The sequence below is a fragment of the Apiospora phragmitis genome (assembly GCF_038363925.1).
Source record: "Apiospora phragmitis strain CBS 135458 chromosome Unknown utg000002l:1.0-5516284.0:1.0-5523493.0, whole genome shotgun sequence".
NCBI classification, from domain to species: domain Eukaryota; kingdom Fungi; phylum Ascomycota; class Sordariomycetes; order Amphisphaeriales; family Apiosporaceae; genus Apiospora; species Apiospora phragmitis.
In genome coordinates this window covers 3,353,128-3,374,560 of record NW_027117400.1, presented here as the reverse complement: position 1 = coordinate 3,374,560, position 21,433 = coordinate 3,353,128, and the positions used below count along the sequence as shown (strand labels likewise).

At 52.1% G+C, this 21,433-nt stretch overlaps 7 protein-coding genes across 7 annotated transcripts; 2 read left to right on the top strand and 5 right to left on the bottom strand.

Annotated features, from left to right (window-relative positions):
- Window positions 1–496: 496 nt before the first annotated feature.
- On the top strand, window positions 497–1,589 carry PG994_001825 (uncharacterized protein; the record flags this gene model as incomplete). The annotated part of the gene is made up of 2 exons (XM_066853234.1): window positions 497–594; window positions 716–1,589. 2 exons carry the CDS (start codon window positions 497–499, stop codon window positions 1,587–1,589), a joined length of 972 nt encoding a protein of 323 aa, XP_066721375.1.
- Window positions 1,590–2,119: 530 nt separating this feature from the next.
- Window positions 2,120–4,627, bottom strand: PG994_001824 (uncharacterized protein; the record flags this gene model as incomplete). Its single annotated transcript, XM_066853233.1, has 7 exons — window positions 2,120–3,346; window positions 3,399–3,675; window positions 3,707–3,864; window positions 3,929–4,126; window positions 4,217–4,346; window positions 4,404–4,471; window positions 4,544–4,627. 7 exons carry the CDS (start codon window positions 4,625–4,627, stop codon window positions 2,120–2,122), a joined length of 2,142 nt encoding a protein of 713 aa, XP_066721374.1.
- An 813-nt stretch (window positions 4,628–5,440) lies between these two features.
- Window positions 5,441–5,831, bottom strand: PG994_001823 (uncharacterized protein; the record flags this gene model as incomplete). The annotated part of the gene is made up of 3 exons (XM_066853232.1): window positions 5,441–5,524; window positions 5,600–5,714; window positions 5,800–5,831. The coding sequence occupies 3 exons, from the start codon at window positions 5,829–5,831 to the stop codon at window positions 5,441–5,443; spliced, it is 231 nt and encodes a 76-aa protein (XP_066721373.1).
- A 1,513-nt stretch (window positions 5,832–7,344) lies between these two features.
- On the bottom strand, window positions 7,345–8,913 carry PG994_001822 (uncharacterized protein; the record flags this gene model as incomplete). The annotated part of the gene is made up of 5 exons (XM_066853231.1): window positions 7,345–7,440; window positions 7,498–7,618; window positions 7,681–8,341; window positions 8,406–8,580; window positions 8,674–8,913. 5 exons carry the CDS (start codon window positions 8,911–8,913, stop codon window positions 7,345–7,347), a joined length of 1,293 nt encoding a protein of 430 aa, XP_066721372.1.
- Window positions 8,914–10,087: 1,174 nt separating this feature from the next.
- On the top strand, window positions 10,088–12,263 carry PG994_001821 (uncharacterized protein; the record flags this gene model as incomplete). The annotated part of the gene is made up of 4 exons (XM_066853230.1): window positions 10,088–10,168; window positions 10,240–10,762; window positions 10,822–10,997; window positions 11,064–12,263. The coding sequence occupies 4 exons, from the start codon at window positions 10,088–10,090 to the stop codon at window positions 12,261–12,263; spliced, it is 1,980 nt and encodes a 659-aa protein (XP_066721371.1).
- A 1,103-nt stretch (window positions 12,264–13,366) lies between these two features.
- PG994_001820 (mechanosensitive ion channel) lies at window positions 13,367–16,057 on the bottom strand (the record flags this gene model as incomplete). Its single annotated transcript, XM_066853229.1, has 5 exons — window positions 13,367–13,652; window positions 13,706–13,851; window positions 13,893–14,381; window positions 14,420–14,607; window positions 14,665–16,057. The coding sequence occupies 5 exons, from the start codon at window positions 16,055–16,057 to the stop codon at window positions 13,367–13,369; spliced, it is 2,502 nt and encodes an 833-aa protein (XP_066721370.1).
- Window positions 16,058–19,480: 3,423 nt separating this feature from the next.
- Window positions 19,481–21,326, bottom strand: PG994_001819 (uncharacterized protein; the record flags this gene model as incomplete). The annotated part of the gene is made up of 4 exons (XM_066853228.1): window positions 19,481–19,720; window positions 19,756–20,495; window positions 20,553–20,960; window positions 21,071–21,326. 4 exons carry the CDS (start codon window positions 21,324–21,326, stop codon window positions 19,481–19,483), a joined length of 1,644 nt encoding a protein of 547 aa, XP_066721369.1.
- Between the last annotated feature and the right edge of the window lie 107 nt (window positions 21,327–21,433).

The window sequence follows — 21,433 nt, the reverse complement described above, 5'->3', positions numbered from 1 at the left end:
ACCCCTAAGGGCCAGTCAGGCAGTTATGGCAGTGCCGCAATGCGGGTTGAGAGGGAAAATGCGGGGGGCCAGGGTCCAATTTCCCAGCGCTGTTCACTGTTCACTGCATTCCTGCCCCTAAAATAATAAGCGTCTGGTCCCTGGTGACCTCATGCCTACTTTATGCCCGCTGTGGCATATGCGCTTCCGCCCAACACCGGACCTCGGCTTCAATTAGGAAGTCGAGTCGCAAGAGCTACTCTCTCTCTTCTACCCGACCCGAGCGAGTAAGAACTTGAAACCCGTCAAATGGTATCGATGCTAGCATTTAGGTTAGCTGAAGGTTTGTAGAAGCTGCCATCTTTGAGGTAAGAATCTATATTGTTTACCTATACTCAAGACAGACTTCTGGAAGACAGCCATCCATCCACCTCGTGTCGTAAAGCACCTATCTCCAACGAAACGAAACATACCGTCGCAGCGCGCTGGAAAGCCTGCACCTACCTAATCCAACAATATGGCGCCCACAGCCTCCAAGCCCGTAATCCCGCAGAATGATAATGTCGCGCACGCTCTGGCTGGCGCTGGCGGCGGTGTCCTGGCCATGATCTTGACGTATGTACACCTAACCACGTACCAGTCTGATGGTCCCCTCCATCCCTGGATATGTTATATCCCTGCCCAAGCCAAACAGCAAACATATGACGGCCTAACTAATCGCGGTTTCCCTTTCCAGATACCCTCTCGTCACCCTCTCCACGCGAGCCCAAGTCGAGTCCTCCCGAGCCGAGACGTCGTTCCTCGCCGCCGTGCGGCACCTCGTGGCGCGCGAGGGCGTGTCGGGCCTGTACGCCGGCCTCGACAGCGCCGTCTTCGGCATCAGCGTGACCAACTTCGTGTACTACTACTGGTACGAGTGGACGCGGGCCTTCTTCGAGGCAGCCGCGGTCCAGGCCGGCCGGGCGTCCAAGAAGCTCACCACGGCCGAGTCGATGATGGCGGGCGCGCTGGCCGGCTCCGCGACCGTGATCCTGACGAACCCCATCTGGGTCGTCAACACGCGCATGACGACGCGCAAGCAGCACCTCGACGAGGCTAAGGGCGCCGGCGAGCCCGGCGCCGCCCGCAAGCGCGGGCCCACCACCATCGGCACGCTGCTAGCCCTCGTGCGCGAGGAGGGGCCCCAGGCGCTGTTCCGCGGCGTCGTGCCGGCCCTCGTCCTCGTCATCAACCCCATTCTCCAGTACACGCTGTTCGAGCAGATGAAGAACGCCTACGAGCGCCGGCGCAAGGCCAACATCACCGCGGGAGTCGCTTTCCTGCTGGGCGCTCTCGGCAAGCTCTTCGCCACCTCCATCACCTACCCCTACATCACCGTCAAGAGCCAGATGCACGTTGCGGCCCACGGTGAGAAGCGCGAGGGCATGACCGAGGCCATTCGTCGCGTCATTAAGGAGGAGGGTTACAAGGGTCTCTACAAGGGCATCGCGCCCAAGGTCACGCAGAGCGTCCTGACTGCCGCTTTCCTGTTTGCCTTCAAAGACGTTCTATACGAACAGAGCGTGCGTTTACGAGGCGTCATGGCCGCCAGGAAGGCACTCAAGGTATAAGAGCATGATGATGTTCTTGCAGCTTATCTATAACAAGAAGATCTTTTTCATCTAGTTCCTCTAGTGGTTTTTGTTGGCTGGTTTTGTCTTCGTTTTGTACTTTCTTCTCTCGTGTACTTGCAAACTTGGTTTGGTGCTTTCAAATTTCAAAGATAGAAGGAAGGCCCTGACGATTATATGTTCACAGAAACCGCAGGATCGCGCACCTGTATGGAAGGATGATATATCCAAGGCTGGAGACAAACACCGGATAACAATCACAAGAGCACATTCGAGCTTAGTAGAGTTGGTTGCTTCATAGACAACGGATGAATATATCTGATGCAATCTGTTCATCTTTGATTTATCCGCTGGGTAATACCGACACCCAAGAGGGTGTGCCCGCTTCCGAATTGTATTTACAAAGATGCTGATGTAGAAACTTCAAAGAGTAAGCTTTGCATCATCTGGTTGGCTCCAAAGTGACATATTTTGACTATGCCGTAATTCCCCGGCATATACACTACATGCCATGCCAAAGCCCCGAATTATCAGGATTCGCTCTTGGGCACCAGCTTAGGCACAATCCACCAATCGTGGTACCCCTTCCCAGACTGCGGAAGCTCTACTTTGAGCTTCAGGTCTGCTGCATTCTCGCCTTCCGTCTCGATCGCCTTCTGCAGGGCCGTGATAGCGATGCCCGCAAAGATGGCCGACTTCTGGCACCCCTTGATGTTCGTGAGCCAGCGATCATGACAGCCGACCGAGAAGGTCTGGAGGTCGTTCATGCGGCTCAGGGCTTCATACCCCTTTTTGGCGCCGCCGACGGCGTTCTCGGCGTACTTGAGCAGCTCGGTGATGGAGGTCTCGGGCTGGGCCGTGGCCTTGGTGAAGTCGTCGAAGGAGGGCAGCTGCGGTAGGCCGATGTTGACAAAGGGCTTCATGCGGATCTCGTAGCGGTGCTCGTCGTTGCTGTAGGGGCGCGAGGGTGTCTTGACGAGGTTCAGGCGCTGCAGCACCGTGTAGAGACAGCACAGGCCGTCGGCGAACTCCCACGTGCAGGCGGCGTCGAGCATGGTCACACGGATGTAGGCAATGGAGCGCGTATAGTTCCGCTCCTTGGTCTGGCTCCACGACGATGATTCCTGGGCCGCAGTGAAATCCCGCAGTACGAACGTCTTTATACGATCGCCGTGCTGTGCTCGCGTTTTGGCCAGGTAGTTCAAGTACCAATACATGCCTGCCAGTTCATCCGGTTGATAGATGTCCAGTTCGAAGCCTAGCTGAACGATCCACTCCATCTGGCGTAGTTTATAGAGGTATGCCCATGACGACAGGGGTAGAGAGTGTCCGATGTTACCCATCGCGGTCGTGAGAGACTTCTCATCCAAGCACACCTGCAAAAGGCTATCGATTTCCTCCACATCAGCCTGAAGATGATCCCACTGTTGGATGCTGTGGCAGAGTGTCCGCCTCACTCTGCATCGGTTCTGGCAGAATATCCTGAAGAGGTCCAGATAGCATTCGGCGGCACGCTGACGGAATGTCTCCATCTGCACAGCTAATTGGTGGCGAGGATCTGTTGGGACTTCTATTGTGTCATTTGCCGGGTCTAGTTGACGCACTCGTAACACCACGATCGCAAGGTCGTCGTCAAGGATTCGTCGTATGCTATGATGCCCAAGTACGATCATATCCTTGAACAGCAGACCTTGCGTCATGGTTCGAATGAAAACGAGCGGTTGGGGGTTTCTCGCTTGGAATATAGATACGAAATGCTGTTTACATATTAGCTTCTGAACGTGCCAGATCTCGTGGTAGGAGACTCACCAGGAGGCTTTGTGGGTCGACGTATTTCAGCACATCCATCGCATCCTTTCCATCCTGGAACATCTGCTCAAAATGGGTGTACGTGTCGTCGAAGCTGAGATGGACAATGGGCCTGGGAGGCATAGTGCTCGCTAGGCGGCGTTGCATTTTGGTGCTGAATGCTTCGGGCACTGGCTTGGCTAGTGCATGCTGTTTCTTGAAGTGCTTCATGAGTTCTTTCATCTGGATCCAGGGCATTTTCAGCGAGTCTGGGTTTGCTTTCCGCAGGGGAAAACAACTCCATTGCCCTCAAGAAGGCTATACGCAACTCCAGGCGGAGGTCCAAGGCCAGAGCTAGATCCTTTGGTACATCATTACTAAGTTCACGAAGGTCAGCCCTCGTCGCCTGGAGTAAAGCGATGACTTCTGCTATCTCTATGTGCGATAAGAATTTACGGTCGTAGGTGTTGGTAACAAAGTCCTCCTCCTGTGTCATAGTCAGCTTGGGTCCGCGTAGATTAGTGACCCAGGTAGGTGACAAGACGGCGTACCTCATAGTATAGTTCGTCTTTCACAACCTCATTGACGCAATGGCAACCCCTCAACATACCAGCGCAATAAGCTCTCAAAACGAATAAAAACTTGGGCTGCTTGGCTTGAGATGCAGAGTCACGTAGAAACGTCATCGAGCTCAAAGGTGCGTTGGGATCCCTCAGAAGCGCTTCTACATAGACGCTGGTCAAAATTGTCTGCGACAAAGGGGTAGCCGAGATGCCAGGCCATCTTGATGCGATGTTAGCTGCGAAAAACCACATTACCAATAAGCGACGACTTCATACCTCGAGACATAGCAGTTGGTCAATAATGCCAAGAACCTCCTCGGGAAGCAGATCACGAGCCGTGTCGTACTCCTCATCGAGGGACTCCCCTTCCTCTAGACACCCCACTGTCCATCTTCGGGTCCATGATCTGAGGAGGTGGTAAGTATAAGCATGCCAGAGAGGGCAGTTGGCGCATTGCTCATACCTCGAGAGCGGAGACAGACTCAAATAAAGTGAAGTGGCCATCTTTGACAATTTGACCCGGCGGAAGGGCTGTGAGGATGGATTAGCATATGATCTTTCGGGGGTTGGTTATAACCAATGGAGAGGTGAATTACTCTTTACAGCCGAAGCAAACTTGTCAGTGATGTCGAGAGCGACGATGCCCGGGTGGGACATGCTCGGAGGCGGCGGGAAGCCGTCGTCCATCTTGACGACTCTGGCAGGCGACTTGCCCCGCCTACCTATTGCGACGTGCAGGTGAGAAGGGGTGTGGTTGCTCAGAAATCTGTTGGGTAGCTAGCTGTCTGTTCGAACGATGCCTTCACCATCCGCTGGCTGCAATATGAAAATAAAATCCTCCAAGTGTCAAGGAAACCAGCAAAGGGAGAACTGGACTCGTGTTGAATGTTTCCAGCGTACTGTACCGTCTCTAGTGGGGATGTGAGGAACCCCACGGACCGGTTTTGTGCAATTCGTGCAGGGAATTAGAGATGAACGACGCTTTTTGAATCATAAACCAGTATTGCTCTGGTGTTACGTGACGAATTGAGTGTTCAAACATACAGTCACCTCTAATGTGCCCAATTGATCACGGAAAGTAAGTATGACATGGAAGATATGGAACAATTGTTAAGCAGTCGGATGGGTGCATGTAAATTAAACAGCCGGGTTGCAGCTCAACAAAATGGGGCTTGGACTTGAGCCTCGATTGCTGGCTGCTCTCTAGCCTGGCTTTTACAGTAGAGTGGTACGTTAGCTACGTGTTGCAGCCTGGCGAACAAGTCATTGAGTACGATTTGAGAAAGACACAGATAAACGTTTGACGATGTCTATGAAATGCTTGGTTTTGTACATCTATACATTGACGGGCATGGCATGCCTTGGCAGCAGCGCAGCCCGTCCCTCTCTTAACGACCTTTCTTCGTGGTATCCATCATGCCACCACCCTACTGCTGGCAGTAAACATCGCCCGCTCCCGAGTGTTGTATCAATTGAATTTCGGTCACGAAGATGTCGTCCTTAAGAAGAGGCAGCACCAGCGTTCGAGGCCATGCCGGAGGAGTTGGCGTCAACCAGGTTCTTGACCTCGCCCTGCTTGCCGTTCTGATGTGAGGGATAATCTGTTAGTCACTTTCCCATCGCCGTGTGTCGCAATCTCCAGTCTTTGCTGCAACTTACCGACCACTTTGCGAAGCGCAAGTCGGTCTCGCCCCGTCGCTCGGCTGCGATTCTCTTGTCTTCCTTCAGGCTGCGGCGCACAACGCGAGATGCAATCGCGAGGTAGCGGTTGTAGCTGGTAGAAAAGCACTCGGTTAGCTTCCTCCTCTGGTAGCGGTGTCGGTCCTCACTAGAGTGTCGAAATAGACCAATTGGCTTACCTGAGGCCGGCGGACTTCCAAGCGAACACCATTTTGACGGTCGCGGATATTTGTATGAGGGTTGGGTAGGTGAGGTTGTTTCTTTGATTTGGCTGATCGACAGGGAGCTCCGGCTCGAAGCTGGTCTCGAAAAATCACCGGCTGCCGTAACGCCGACCCATTCACGTGACTAGCGCTTGCCCAAACGCCCGCACTCTACATACATACATCATTGCCCGATTTACTTCAGACTGGATAGAACCACGCTGGTTTTTATTGAATGATGCCTGAATTCAATTGATCATTTGTTCTATTAAGCAACAAATATTCTACTCCTGTAGAAGTATGTAGAAGTATACCATAAAAATGGGGTCTTTATACATTATTGTCCAGGTGTGAAGTAGGTATTGAATCAGCGAGATAAGTCATACTCCCAACAGTACCTTAGTGCGTCAGGGGGGGTTTGGAAGTCCGTCCTGTGACGGAAACCAAGCGCCAAAACCGTTTTGGCACGAATGCGATCCCTTGGTCGTGTACGTTACTAAAATCCACCAGCCACACAAGGCGGAAATGGTTTGAAATCCATTTTCAAACCATAAGCTCGACTTCCATCCAAGTCCATTTTCACCTCCGAAATGACTTTCCGATGCATTCCACCTTGGAATAACGAATCCGTCACATGACGGATTTGACGGCTGAAAATGGATTTCAAGACTCTGGATTTCCAAGGTTCTACCTGTTGTTCGAGCCTCTTTTGATGAGGCTCGAACACTAGGTCTTTCAGTCAGTACGATTCTACGGATACAGGTATTACGATTACAGAATTACACTCAAGTCTCACACTTTTACAACTACGCCATTAGGGATTACAGAATGCAGGCATGCGCGTATGTGTGAAAGTGCCGTTGTTCTGTTTTAAGTAGGTGCGTTGTGTGCTTTCCAATTGTTGGTTGTGGTGGGCCGGTTGGTGAGGCCGGCTGGTGGAAGTCAGATATCTGAGCCGAAAGTGGTGTTGTGAGCTGAAAGTAGTGCTGTGGTGGGTTCGGTGTGAAAATGGATTTGAGAGCTGAAAATGGATTTCAGATAGAGTCCAGCTACAACAGACTTGCCACGGATTTACGGTTTGAGTTCCCGGAGTTGGTTTGTTATGTAAATCATTTGCGGGATTGAGTGGAAAGCTTCTTGAACACATACATGGGACGGTGTTCAAATGAGAAAAACGTACTCCACTAACCAAAACCCTCACTAATCCGTTTTCATCGGCCAAGTCAGTCACAAGATGGACTTGAAACCCCCCACAACCCTCCCCCCCCCGAAGCGCTCTAAGGTAGGTAAGTTAGGTGTGCGGGTATATAGGCAGCCCAGGTACAAAACAGACACGAATGTGTAAAATTGTGAATTTCAATAACTTTGGACAGTCTAATCTGAGGCCACTTGCCCCTTTGCTTCACCAACATCGGATTGTGGAAAACTCTAGGGAATTTACTATATGCACAAATACTAAACTCGACTTTACAGCAGTGGGCTGAATTGTTGTTGGTACACGTCCAAGTCCATTGTCCCCGTCTATACTGTAAGGCCAAGCTCCTCCGCGTAGGGCAATACGTGTAAATCACCGACAGCGGCAACGGAGGCCTTGCCCTCAAGGAGAGCCTTGGCAGCCTGTAGGACTTTGTCAGTAATCATCTCAACTGAATGTAATAAAAGGGAGTGACATACCGTCTTCAGCTGCTCAGCCGTGACACCCTCAATGCTCTTCGCTGTCTCGGCAACCTGGAAGGGCTTGCCAGAGTGTACAATGCCGGAGCCAGCCGCGAGGATCGTTGAGATACCAGACTCGCTGGAGACCAGTGCGTCGAACTTCGCCCTCGCAACGGCCTTGGTAAGATCCTCCTTGCTGACACTGCCTCGGCAATGCTCTTGAGGGCCTTGACTGCCCCCTGAGAAGCTGTGCGGATACCAGAAGCGCTACCATTGACCTGGATGGTGAGAAGACCGGCATCGGAGTAAGTAAGGTTGGTGGCGGTGGCGGTGGCTCCAGGAGAAGACGCGGCGGCCTTGGCGAGAAGAGTGAAACCGGGAGCCCACTTGATGCTGGACTGGCCACCCAGAAGAGAAGCAAGGACGGCGATCTCAGGCTTGAAGTTACCGAAGCTGGAACCGGGGAAGGCCATGACCAAAGAGTTGCCACCGGTGTGGGAAGTTCGCTGCTCACCACCGTAGTAGGTGGTAGCCTTGGAGTTCAGGGTCATGGAGCCAGAGGGAGATGCGGGTACATTCTTGAAGAACTGCTCGGTCCACTTGGAGAGGGCGGACGAAGTAGCTCCGTCGCCAACCAATGCGATGTTAGACTTGGCGTAGACAGCCTCAGAGAAGGAAGCGATCGAGTTCTCATCAAGGTATCCCTTCAGAGGAGTCGAGGGCGAGGGATACAGAGGGGCACCGAGGCCATGGTGGAAAGCGACGGCGTGGGCAGAGTCGAGGGCGAGCGCAGCAGCGTCAGCCTGGACCTTGGCCTGCTTGATGTGGATAACTCGCTCGACATCTTCCTGGTACTCGTAGGCTAAAAGAGTGCACGCATGAGCATCAACCCGCATCTTCAGGGCGTATTGGTGTCGCGGACTCACTGGTGTACTTGGTCTGAGAGATGGACTCTGCCAGCAGCTCGGTAAAGTAGGGGATATCCTCGCGCAGGAAGCGTGCCTCGAGAACAAGGGCCTCTCGGGTGTGGTATGAGACCAATTGGCCTCCCAGAAGCTCAGCTTCTCTTTGTAAACGCAGGGCGGTTCGCTTTTGTGTGTTCTGGACGCGTGGTAACTAATTAGCTCATTGCCCGACGGAGTGGGATGGCAAGATGTCGAGACGTGCCTTGAAAGCGAACTCCTCCAGACCGACGGTCAAGCCAGGGGCGGGCTGGTAACGGGTACCGGCCTTGGCGACGACAGCCAGCTTGGTAGTCGGGCCATGCGAGTCTCGAGTGGCAGTCTTGACTCCGGCAACATCGGTCGTCTCGTAAGTGAAGGAGGAGGGAGCGGAGGACGCAGCAGCAGCATAGCCACGCTGGACAAGCTTGCTCGAAGCTTGCCTGCGAGCGGCCAGCTGGGCACCTCGTGAGAGAGCCGCTCTGGAGATCATGTTGACGGGAAAGGGATTGGTGTTCGTCGGCAATTGACGATTTGATAAGACGCAACGTTGGAAGGTCGAAATACGCTGGAAGCTTTTTTCGGCTAAGGATCGCAACATTCAGGCAGGCTCCGGGCTGAGAGCTCGGGCCAGAAAATGTGGCTTAGGCTGAGCTGATCGCCTGTCCTCCAACCTATCAACTGGCTTCAATTGTAAGTTACCACCTGCCAGGCATAAATCACTGTTTACTGCAGGTAAGGCGTTCACGGGGGAGTGTACCTAATAACAATTCGATGCATGGTGGTCTGGTCTGGTCTGGTATTTAAGAATCGCTTGAAGAAAGAATAGCGACATGAAAGAGATTGGATTCTCTTACATTGTACTAATTCCTAGAGCCCCTATACTTTGGAGTTATGTATGCAACTGTGACTAAACACTACCTCACGATGTGGCTTGACAGCTCCGACCACGAAAACAGCGCCAACAAGGCGGATCTTGGCTGCGTTCTGAGACGAACTGCAAGAGTGCAGCTTGTCCAATGATGTCACTCATCCATAATAATATATACCTACATGTATAAGTATATAGAGTTGGTCACAGCTCAATCTTATCAATACAACAATTGAATCAATATCAAGCCCACGCGCTGTAACGGTAAAGGGCATTGTTACCAGAGCTATGTACCGAGCTCACGGCATTGTAGTAGGTTAGTAGTAACCTTAAGGAGGTAACACCTGAAGAAGGCCACCCAAGGTAGGCTGCATAACCCCGCCGAGTGGGTACCGTGTATTATATCAATTTTTTTGCTGCTCACGCTGCTGTGACAATCGCGACGACCAGACTATTTTCCGCAACGCGAGTGCATATTCAACCATCCTACCTACCTTTTTCTCCCAAATGACACTACGGTAGCAATTGTGGCTCTAGAGTTCGTGAGAGGATCTCTAGAAGCCAGGCGTCCAGTATCTCAACAACCCTTCTTCGGCGACTTCCAGTCCTCCTTTCATCATATCCCACCTAATCGCAATCTACAACACCCTTTCGCCGACTGCGCGCTCGCAAGTCAGTCATGTCGTGGCAAGTGGTGAGTCAAAACTAACACCCCATCACGTCCAGAACCTGTCGCTCCTTGTGTTTGCCCTTGGGTTTTGAGACTCGGTATCTTTGGGGATTTATTATCGCTAACATGGCTTCTTCAACCCAGACAAAGAATTCGGCAGAACTCTGTGTTCTGCTCATCAGAGAGCTATATGGCCAGTTGCCTTCGGTATGACCTACTCCACCATGCTATGTGCCCACGACTTTACATAACTAACTAATTTGCTTTTGCTATTGCAGCGCATCTTTGAGATCTTGTTGTCAACAGGCCGCTCAACCGTACAACAGCTCGCACGTATTTCTTCAACAGGCCTACGGCATGTCCGCCATGGCCTTGCCGTACTGATACAGCAGAACTTGATCTACCACTACACCGACTCGGACACCTCGCGAACGATCTACGAGGCAAACCACTACTATGCATACAACATTGTGCGCAATGGCAAGATCCTTGATTGCGTGCACCGCAACTATGGAGAAGCTGCGAAGGGGATAGTGCATCTAGTCATGGCATCTGGCCATATGAGGGTCGGTAGCATCGTGGATGCGTACCTGAAGAGCCACGGCAAGGTGGCAAACAACGTCAATGGCTCATCAGAACCGACTAACGGCCATGCAAATGGTGACGACCCTTTTGATGATAGTGCGGAGGAAATCCAGGTATCAGGACACCAAGTCCTAGACGACATTGCGCATCTTATTGCCATTGGCATCCTTGAGCCGCTGAGCCCCAAAATGCTCCAGTCCCCCGAGGACATCAAAAGTGAGGTTGACAAAGATCTCATGAAGGCGTATCCTAGCGGTTTGCGCGGCAAGCAAAAGGGGAGCACGAATCAAGGGTTGTCCACACCGTCAGGGATATCCGCAATAGGAGTCAAAATCTCAAAATGCTGTTGGAGCCTACATATCTGTACGGGTCCGGGGCCAAGCGTCGCAAACTAGCCAATGGAGACAGGACTCGTGGGTTCTCTGCGGCTAACGATGATGATACAATCGAGGTAGGCTTTTCCCTGCAGCTGCTGTGGCTAGAGTTGCAACCCCCCCTGACTAATCCGTCTTTTCAGGATACAATTATTCTACGAGTCAACTATGAGAAATGCCTCGTAGAGCTCCGGAACCAAAGGCTCTGCCAGTTCGTCGACGATAATATTGGACACACTGCCGCTCAGGTATACGGAGCGTTGCTGGCGGCTTTGAGCAAAAAGCTCTCTTGCTGCCAGCCTGATCCACGGGACGATAGTATTGATCCTATGAATCCTCCGACGGTTACGACAATTGAGATCTTCGAGTATCTGAAACTATCTGTGGATGTTTTTGGAGGAATCGGCAAGCCTTCAGCAGACCAGATCAATGTCACTAGTGCGGAGAAGGTTGAGAGACATCCACCCTCCGGGGACGGAGATGGCGACGAGGCCGGATATGATGCTCAAGCCTCCATCGAGGAGCCGGATAATTATGGCGACGTGGACATGGAAATGGCGAATGGCTATCATCTCAATGGGGCCCATGGCGGGAATGATGGGGAAGTATCTGGCCCAAACGGCACCAAAGATACGAAGGTCACGTTCGCAGACAAGGGGCCAACCAAGGCTGAGCGCATGCAGCGCATGCGTCAACATTTGTTGGTTCTTGCAGAGTCTCGAATTCATTTCGTCCGGCACAGCGGTACACGTGATATGGGCGAGTGGACTGTTGATTTCGAGATTCTCATCCGCCAGTTACGATTCTTGGAACTCGACACTATAATCGAGGATACGTTCGGTAGGGAGGGACTTCGACTCATCAAGATCTTACGAGCAAAGGGGAAAATCGACGACAAGACCCTGCCCACCATGGCTCTGATGCAGAAAGGCGATGTGCACATGAAGATGGTGGAAATGGAGCTGGCCGGCTTTCTCGATGTGCAAGAAGTTCCGAGAGATAATAACCGCGTTGCGGCCCGGACGCTCTTCCTTTGGTTCTTTGACGAGCACCGAACTCTGACACGAACCCTTGACAACACATACAAAGCCATGGTGCGACATCTGCAACGTCTCGAAGTCGAAGGTCAAAAGAAAAAGAACATTCTGTCGCTCGTAGAGCGGACGGATGTTCAGGGGATGGAAGAGGAGAAACTCAACGGCGATGCCTTTAACGAGTATCAGCAGTTCCTCGACATCCAGAGCCGACTGCTGGGACAAGTTAGCAAGCTCGATGATCTTGTGAGCGTCCTACGGGACTACCAGGCCCAAGTACTTTCTGTACTTCGTCCACCTGTCTTCTGAGATTTCATCACAACGATCCTTTGCATTGATGGGGCGGCGTTACGATGGTCTACTCAGTCACTACGGACCTCCCCTTGGCGGTAATTTGCTTTTCCCAGTTGCATTGGGCGGCGTTGCATTTTGTCTTGACCTTATTACCCCTTAGTTTGCTATACAAGCAAACTTACCAATGCTATTGAAGACAGGGGCAAAAGTGTAGATTATCTAGGTGGTTCTCAAGGAAGGGGAACTAGTCAACAAAACGTGTCCTTTGATAACAGACTATTTGCTAGTCAGTCTTCTGCTAAACATCTCAGTCTTCCCTGATGGTTCCTTGCAGTTTCGCGGTTACGTCCTGGAAGTGAGACTGCACAGCTGGCACGTTGCTTGTGACAGATGTACTATGTGTGCGAAGTCTTGAAAGTGCCAGGACCAGTGGGCCTTCCCTACTGCCCAGCGAAGTGTAGTTATATAATTTCAACCATCCAGAATAGGGGCTGACTGCTGTGCCTGCCTTGCAACGAAAAATGCAATGTTTAGTTCCTATTGGTTTGATACCCTCACTTTCTTAGTGAACGTTGACTTCATTCTTATAATTACGTCTCCTGAACTCCATCATCGACGGCCCTCGCGTCGAACCTATACTGACGGACGTACAGCTCAAGCCAAACAACAAGGGAATTCGCACAACATTCAGCATTCAGGTTCGAACAATTGTATCGCTTTCAAAATTACTAATATACAATGTTTGTATTCTCAGTTTGATGCTGACCTGATGAAACAGCTAGGCCCTGTTGGGCATCCAATACAATACGCCGGTATGACAATTCATGCCAATTTCTACCTATAGTAAGAGAAATACCCTGATTCCTGTAGACCCATTTTATTGGCCGTGATAATCATCACGGCGTGATCGCTGCAACAGCTGAAAGGAAGAAAGTGGCAGTGTATATGGTGTGACCGGCCGGATTAGTAACACCTGACAAACAGACTCCCCTTTAAAATGCATTGATACCCCCTTTTATCAAGCCTCTGAGAGACATTGTGATTATCAATCTGTTGTTGACGCCTGTTCCTTAGTTTGTCACCCTTCTATCACTTCTAATCGTGGTGATAGATCGACCCTATCGTGGTTGGTAAGGATTGTTGTCCTGTGGCCTTGGTGCGCTGAATTGACTGCTTGGTTGAGGTGCACTTTGCAATGGATGTGGCCTGCTACCAGGGAAGGTTGTACTTTGGCCAGGTGGAGGGGGAGGATATGTGGTAGTGGATTGATAGGCATAAGGGCTGTTTCCGCCAGTCTCGGCCTCTTCGTCAAACCCGGGCTGCGTCACCTGTATGCCGGGAGCGTCACCACCGAAACCATGGCCGGGTAGCGTATCTCCTGCCTTACGGCGTCCACTACGCTGGCTTTCACGCTTAGTGAGGGTACGGCGCAGCTCGTCGATATCGTTAGAGCGGACTCTATCAAAAGATGGACTCCGTGGGCTCCGTATGCTCGCGAATCATCGCGTTGATAAGCCCAATCATTCTCTGCCGCCAAAGCAGTGTTCAGGTTGCTGAGGTTCTGGGCAGCATTCATTTCAGCAGAGCCAGTGATACCCTCGGACTTGCTGGCGTTGGAAAAGTGCGTTCAAGCTGAGGAGGGACCAATCGCGCCTCTTCTTTGGCTTTGGCAGATTTCTTCCGCGCCTCCGCTGCCTCGGCATCGGAAACGGCCACAGAGTACGTTGGGTTTTCAGGGGCACCCAGAGCGTCACCTCCACCTCCTGGACCATATATTGGTACCCGCTTCAAGGCCAAAGTGAGCGCGCAAATAAACTTGGACCGGCGCGTAGCTCGAACCGCCTCGTTATGCCAGTTTGACTTGTGTTTGATAGCAATCTTAAGGTTCAGTTTGTCACAGTCGCCAACGCCGCCAATGCCAATTGCGAAATCGGGCTGAAAGTCGCGTGAGTTATCCGGGTGTCGTACAAACTTCTCGATCTCAGCTCGAAGAAGCTCAATATCCTCGAAAGTGGTGTCAAAGGATACATTGATGTCAATGACCTCCTTCATGGCCTTGCTGCGAGTGACGTTCTCGATCCACAGATTGTTCAGGACGATGTTGGGACCTGTACAGTCTGCATCTTGTCGATTCTATAAAAGATGGTGTACAGGAGAGAAATTCTCTCGACCACAAGCTGTTCCTTCTCTGGACCAGTGATGTCAACGCGATCACCCACATCGTATGGGTGCTTGACGAACAAGAAGATGCAGGAGCCGAGGAATTCCTGTGTCGTAACCGCGAAAATGAAGGAAAGTGAAAGAAGCGCAGTTCCGGCAGTAGCCAAAGTGGTGATGAACGAGCTCTGGAAGAAGGCCACTATAAAAGTAGTTAGACGTTATGCTCAGACACATACAACAAAAGGAGACCACTTACGGAAAATGAAGACAACGATCAGAAGAACGACGAAAAGGAGGATGTTATCGAATACAGCCAGAGCCTGGCTAATGTCCTTCATGCTGTTCGTGATCGCTTTTCTCTCCTTGCCGATCTCAATCACCTTGCGGATCATCTCGTCAAGGCTGATATCCCCGTTTCCATCACCATCTATGGCAGAAAAGGCTTCCTCGGCTTCGTCTTGATAGTTGAGTCCTAGCACTTCAACAATGTCTTCAACAAAGAGAGCATCCTTGCCTTCGCAGACAAAAGACATCCAAATACGCTTGGCCAATGCCTCCGAGGTACGAGCCTTCTCAAGGGCCTCTACGACGATCGAGTGCGCCGAGTTGGGATTGAAGACCTGACGTCCAGTAATCTCGGATGCAAGGTTACCAAAGACGGATGTGACCTTGTCACCAATCCGGCCAACGTTGCCGATGAGCCTCATCGGTGTTGCTGCGCCATTCTTGCGCTTGCCCTTCTTGCCGCCCAACATCATCTCGATGCTATCGTTGATGATGTAGTCTTCTTCCGCGAACTCGGGGCAATACATTGGGAACAGCGTGCGAGAAGCATCGTACAAAAGCCCGAGCAAGAAGACCTCTCGCTTGGAATCCTTGATGCGATTGGCGAACGATCTCTGATGGTATGTGATACTAATCAGCTGCACAATCGTCTTTTCGCCGAGGAAGACAGCTGTGGATACGAACAGAGCACCCAAGATAGTCTTGAGGGTGGAAACCCAGCCGACGGGATCAAACTCCCCGGGGATGAGGTTCTTGAAGATCAGCCACGACGCCAATGCCCAAAAGAATAACGAGAGAGGGATTTCCAAGGCCCTAATGACGGTGGCGTATTTTCGAGTACCAGCGCTGACAACACCGCAGAAGAACATAAAGACCGGAGGCATGAGGTGAACAACGACCTTGGCTCCCCACAAGGTCAACCAAGCCAACTCGATCCAGAGGAACAGCTTCCACATAGGCGGCCCAAGAACAACGTCTTTGTTATCTTTGCCACGCGTAACTTTGCCGACAGGTGTGTCCACGTTATCGGTCACGGCGATGACGATGAGGGGAACAGCAAGTATGATGCCGACGGGAACAATGTAAACCAGATATCGAGTAAGGGCGGAGAAGCCAATGATCTTGTTGTAAATTCTACCCATAGCGTTCACCGAAATGTCGTTATTGCTGAGGGTGTCGCTTCGAGCAGGGCCGGCGGGCTTCGCTCGACGGCGCCCTCGGTGGAAGAAGCCTTGCTTCTCATTGCTTGTGGTGGGCGCGACCGACTCCATGGTCGGCAGTCCTTGACTTGGTTTGCGAGCTCCTGTAGAACTGGCAGTGCTCCGTACAGGAGCCAGAGGGATTCCGTTGTCGTCGCCCATCATGTTTTCTTGACTTGACTGTGATGTGCTCAGCTGGTCAAAACCTCTTCCCGGCGGTGACCTGGGGGCCCGAATTGACATCGGAAGGTGGGTGTTTCAGAAAGCCACTGGGAGGTGCGGCTGGACATATATCGGACGACGTAGGACAAGTACTGTATATGTAGTATGACTCGCCTAGACGTTCGCAGATCTAGGTGTCGCAGGATTAGAACATAGGGAGGGATGTATGGTGCTTTAGGAAATGAAACGAAAGTGAAGTAGTGCTTCACTTCGGGATGGCACCAGGCGATCGATTCAGCTAGCAGTCAAACGAGAGTTGAAAGAACTGAGAGGATGAAGAGGAAGAAAGAAAGGATCTTCTTCTTGAACTTCGGAGAAAACGAGTGGCAGCTACCAACGAGGGAAAAGAAACAGCAAACACGCCGAGCAAACTAATAACAACTCTTCCAACGAGCGTGAAGACGAAGCGGTTGACGGAAAGGGAAGCCCGGGTGGAGAGAAAGAGTGCTAAGGTTAAGAAGTTGAGGTGAATGATGTAGTTGTGTGGACTCTCCGACCAGTCTAGTTCTTCAAGCTGCGCCTTCGTCTTTGGCTGTCTCCTCCCCTTCCATTCAGTCCTTGCCTACCCCCGGGCCCTGGCCGGGTACTTACTCGTGCATGTATTCATTTTCAGCGCATATTGGGGCCCTCACTAGAAGACGTTGGAACAAACAGGCCCAATCGAGAAATGTTTGCTGCAGAAGGTGCTGCTAGTACAGCATTACCTGTGTTAGTGCTCGTATGTGGCTCTCGCCTCCTCGGTCAAATTGTCAATTCGCAAAGTATGCCGTTTACATATGCTGCCTGAACCGAGCAGGAAGACATCGTACGGTGTGTACGGTGCACGCAATCTGTATCCGCCAGAATCACTGGAATATTTTTAGACTTTCTCGCCCCGAATCCTCGGTTCAGGGTCATTTTTGCCCATTGTCCATTCAGCTGCCCATCTGCCCACCAAGAGCCCCGCCATCCCGGATCCCTGCATCGCATCAGTTTCATCCTTTCTGGGTTCGTCCCTCTGACTGGCTCGTCAGCAGCCACTGCCCCTGCATCTCCCGCCGGGCCAAGCTTTTTCCACCACCAGTCGCTCGCGGCTCGCCAGTGTCTTTCAGCCAAAGCAAAAAAGTCGTGTTCCATCTCCCCAGCATCCCTTGAATATGTAACGTCAATACTAGGTATGTACTCACGTTTGGTTCCGAGAACGTCCAATCCTTTGTCAGGTGTAAGGTCATACGCCCAGCACCCAGCAAACTGGGATTGTTGTATTAGGAACCTTAGAAAGAAAGGAAAATCCTGACGCATGCTCTTCTGGGGTTATTCCGTGATACCGAATGAGAACAAGGTATCGCGGCTTAGCTCGCAAGGAACTTTCCGGAGTTGCACTCAAGGTTAATTAGTGCTCGAGTTGGACCCCTGGATCGGTAAACACGAGCGCTACTAGAGCAATTTGCCCGCACTGACAGGTGCCATTGAGGACATGCTATTATGCGATAAAAAGCTGGGTCTGGTAGGGGGCCGCGTCATGTTTATCAACAACATTCACGTCTTCCAGGTTTCTGAAGTGTAGGCACTTTACTGTACTTGCCTTCGCTAATACTTGCAGGTTCCCTGGAAGATTCTGGTAGAACTAGGACGCAGATGGTGTTCAGTCACGAACATAATATGTGGGCAGTTGTTGATAGATAGCCCACCCCGACGCTAGGCATGGTTGAGGGCCACGTTCGTGCCTCTGGTAGCCGCCTATCATTTACTCTTCATAGTAATGGTCGGCGCCAGCCGGAGCCGAAAGCTGAACTGCGACCCAGAAAACTTGCAGCAATTACCAACAAGAAGACGAACCTTGTTCACCTCGTGTGCGGAGGATCAGTCTGAGATCGCCAGATACCGACCAAGGATTTTGACCCTTTGCTCAGGTAACCTAGGGGCAACCTCGGCACTATAGCGTTCCTACGCCCGCATACTCCCCCTCTCGATTGATCGGCAAATTCCCCGCCTTGGGATGGATACACACATGACTGGATACAATACATCGAGATAGTATCGTGTCGTGATTTGTTATGGGCTCGAGCTCCGATCAATCATTGGGGAATTTGGTAACGAACGTGCTCTGTTATGATATGACAGCCGAGCCCACTCCCGCAGATTCCGCGAGCCGGCACAGCACTATCGAATTTAGCAGACCCAAAATGGACCTTCCACAGACACCGCTGACCGCAAGGGCCGCGGGACCGTGATCTTCTCGACGGTCTGGCGCCTCTGACGTATTTACGCACGCCGATCGTCGCGACAGTCGAGTCGAATGCCAAAACAATATAGTCGGAGCCGTTTGGTTTAGGGAGTGGGTGGGATCCCTGGATCCCCCTTTTCTTCAATTCTTGGTTCGTGCTTACGTGTACTGGTACGATATGCACAAGAATAGTCGTGGAATAGGGAACTGCAATAGGAATAGACGAGATTACTGTGAAACGTCCCGTCGGCGTACTGTGGCTTGAAATCTGAAACTGGTCTTGGAGTAGCTGCCAGCTGAAAGTTGAATTAAACCTCTTTATTCGATATGGTTGGTCCTATCCAATAAATCGAGCAAAGCCAGCCCCCCTGAGAAGTTCAGGGTTTGGTCTGGCCTCCTGCCCCCGCGTTGGGCTAAAGTAGGTAGGCACAGGTACAGTAGCTCAGAAGTTGACATCCGATTGCCATCCCATCGCGGCCTGGCTACGCGGTTAACATAGCGTCATCTCAACGATTGGCGGTTGAAACGGCTTCAGTCAAACCTTAAAATTACATTCCAGTGATTCCGCGAGGTAAAGTGCAAGCTTGGCCGCTTGGGACGGCTGCCCGAATAACTAGCTTCGACCGCTGAAGTATAGGAGGTACGGATTGGTCAGTTAGGCGGTGTCTTGATCAGGTACCTAAGGTAGGTATATGCACGTATGTATGTTTCATTCCAAAAAGGCATCGCTTTTGTTGCTGTTGTTGAAGTAGGTACTAGGCAAGATGCATGTGTTCAGCCTCCCTAATTGACCAAATCAAACAGGCCCAGGTCGGGTGGTATGCAATGATGATAACTTTCGATGCTGGATGCTTGGGCCTGGGATCATCGTGGCTGAATATAGTGGCCGTCTGCTTGCCTCGCATCTACATGGAAGTCTAAAGACCTGCAGGCTTAGCATGGTATCCCGGAGAATGGGTTATCGCAGGCTGCCTACTGGAACATCTATTCTCGTAGCGCTACTTCCTGAGCGAACATCACATGCCAGACCAGCTCAAGAAAGACAGCACCTTTATCGTAGCCCAAGCCAACAACACACTTAACCAGTATATGGGTGTCTGCTAGCGCTGGATGTTATGCATCACAGTAGGCCAACTACCTAACCTAGTTCCAGAGCGGCCTTAGCGCATATCCCAGGATTGAGAGTGCTGCCTCTGCCCCGAGCCAGCCAGCTGCCAGGTCGTGCTGATGACCAGGCCTCGCGGCATGTCCGCCGGCGGCGCGAACGTGACCTCGCCCTCGAGCACGTCGCCCTTCTTGTACGCGGTGGGCTCGTCCTTCTTGGGCTTGCAGACCAGGAGGCCCTGCTTCCAGTGCGTCTCGATGCCGAACGGGCCCGTCGTGAAGGCCACGCGCTCCTTCTCGGACGCCGGGGCTTTGCCCACTCGTCGGCGACCGAGTCCGCGGTCACGGTCTCGTTGTCCTTGCGCGAGGGGGCGAAGAAGTTGTCGAACCAGATCAGGAAGCCGTCCAGGGTGTCGATGTCAGCGGTGATCTCGAGCTTGAACTTGGCCGTGAAGGTCAGGTCCTTCTCGGCCAGGGTGTAGAGGTCGAGCATCTTGAAGCCGGCGGGCTTGCCGCAGAGCCCCGACGAGGGCCAGTGCAGGACGCGGACGTCGTCCCAGATGCCCGCCTGCATGGCGCGCATGTCGAAGCCGTACACGTCGCGCCAGAAGTTGTAGTTGTCCATGATCCACTCGCTGTCCGCGACGGGCGCGATCCACATGTTGCACGACCCGGGTGCGAGCAGGCCGTCCGGCGCCAGGTAGCGGTCGCGCGCCCACAGAACCGAGTTCATCATGGCCTCGTACAGAAGGCAGTATCCCATCCACTCGCTCACAATGATATCAACGGACTGCACGGGTAGGGTAACTTCCTCAATGCGACCCTTGATAAGAGTGATAGTTGAGGAGAGACCGGCATGGATGACGTTCTCCCGCGCCTTATCAATAATGTCTGAGGCATCAACAGCCAAAACCCGAGTGGCTCCTGCCTTGGCAGCGAACATGGACAAGATGCCTGTACCGCAACCGATATCTAACACCGTCTTACCGGCGAAGATGTGCTTGTTGTGGTAGATAAAATCGCGGTAAGACTCAGTACGGACTGTGTCCTTGAGCATGGTCTCATGGATGTCTTGTTTGATTCTGTTAGTGATGTTCAGTCAAACGAGGGCAGGGGGAAAACACTGACCGTTTGTAGCATATGACTCCCAATAGTACTTGCTCGCATCCTCCGGCTTCTTCTTCCCAGCCGCCACGGTCAAGGCTTTGTCCTTAGACGCGGCCGCCTCCGCCTCTGCCGCATCGCCCCAGCGCTGGTCTAGCGTTTCCGAGACGGTGGCGCGATAGCTCTCGAACTGCGCCGTGATGCGGCTGATTTCTTCCTGCAGATCGGCGTTGCGCTTCAGCAGATCGTCCACGGCAGAAGACTCAGCACCCGAAGCCGGGGCTTGCTCCGGCTCGAGCTCCGGTAGGTCAAACAATCCGATGATAACAGCGTCATCCTCCAAGACAGGCTTCAGATACTGGTCATCCTCAATGAGGGCCTTGGTGATGTCTTGCTCCGACACAGGTAGACCTTCGTGAACTCTTTGGCGGACTGATGCATGTGATTAGTCATGGTTATAAGGAGCAACTTAGGTACTTGCAACGACCAAGTAGGAGGTATGTAGCAAGCGGGTCTCGAGACGAGGGGAGAAAAAGACGTACTATAGTTGACCAATTTGACACAGCCGTGGAAATCAAGTCGAAGTTTTTGTCGAAGTGCCAAGAAGTCAAACTTGTGCGCCTCCTTGCAGTGGGCAAGCATGGTTACGACGTCGGGGAAGACGCGGTCGTCCAGGAGGGAGATAACCTCTTGGGTCTCCTCGTCTTCCTCGACATCGTTCCAGCCCTCTTCATCCTCCCTTGAATCAGACGACTCCGAGTCGCTGACGGGATCTTCTGCTCTGCTAGGACGGCTCATGATGAAGATGTGTTTGTTGGGTTGAGTGCCAAATTCGTAGAATTGTGCAACAGTCAACAGTGTCGAGTGTATGTGTACAACAGAGCCTAATCTAGGCAAGCGGATTG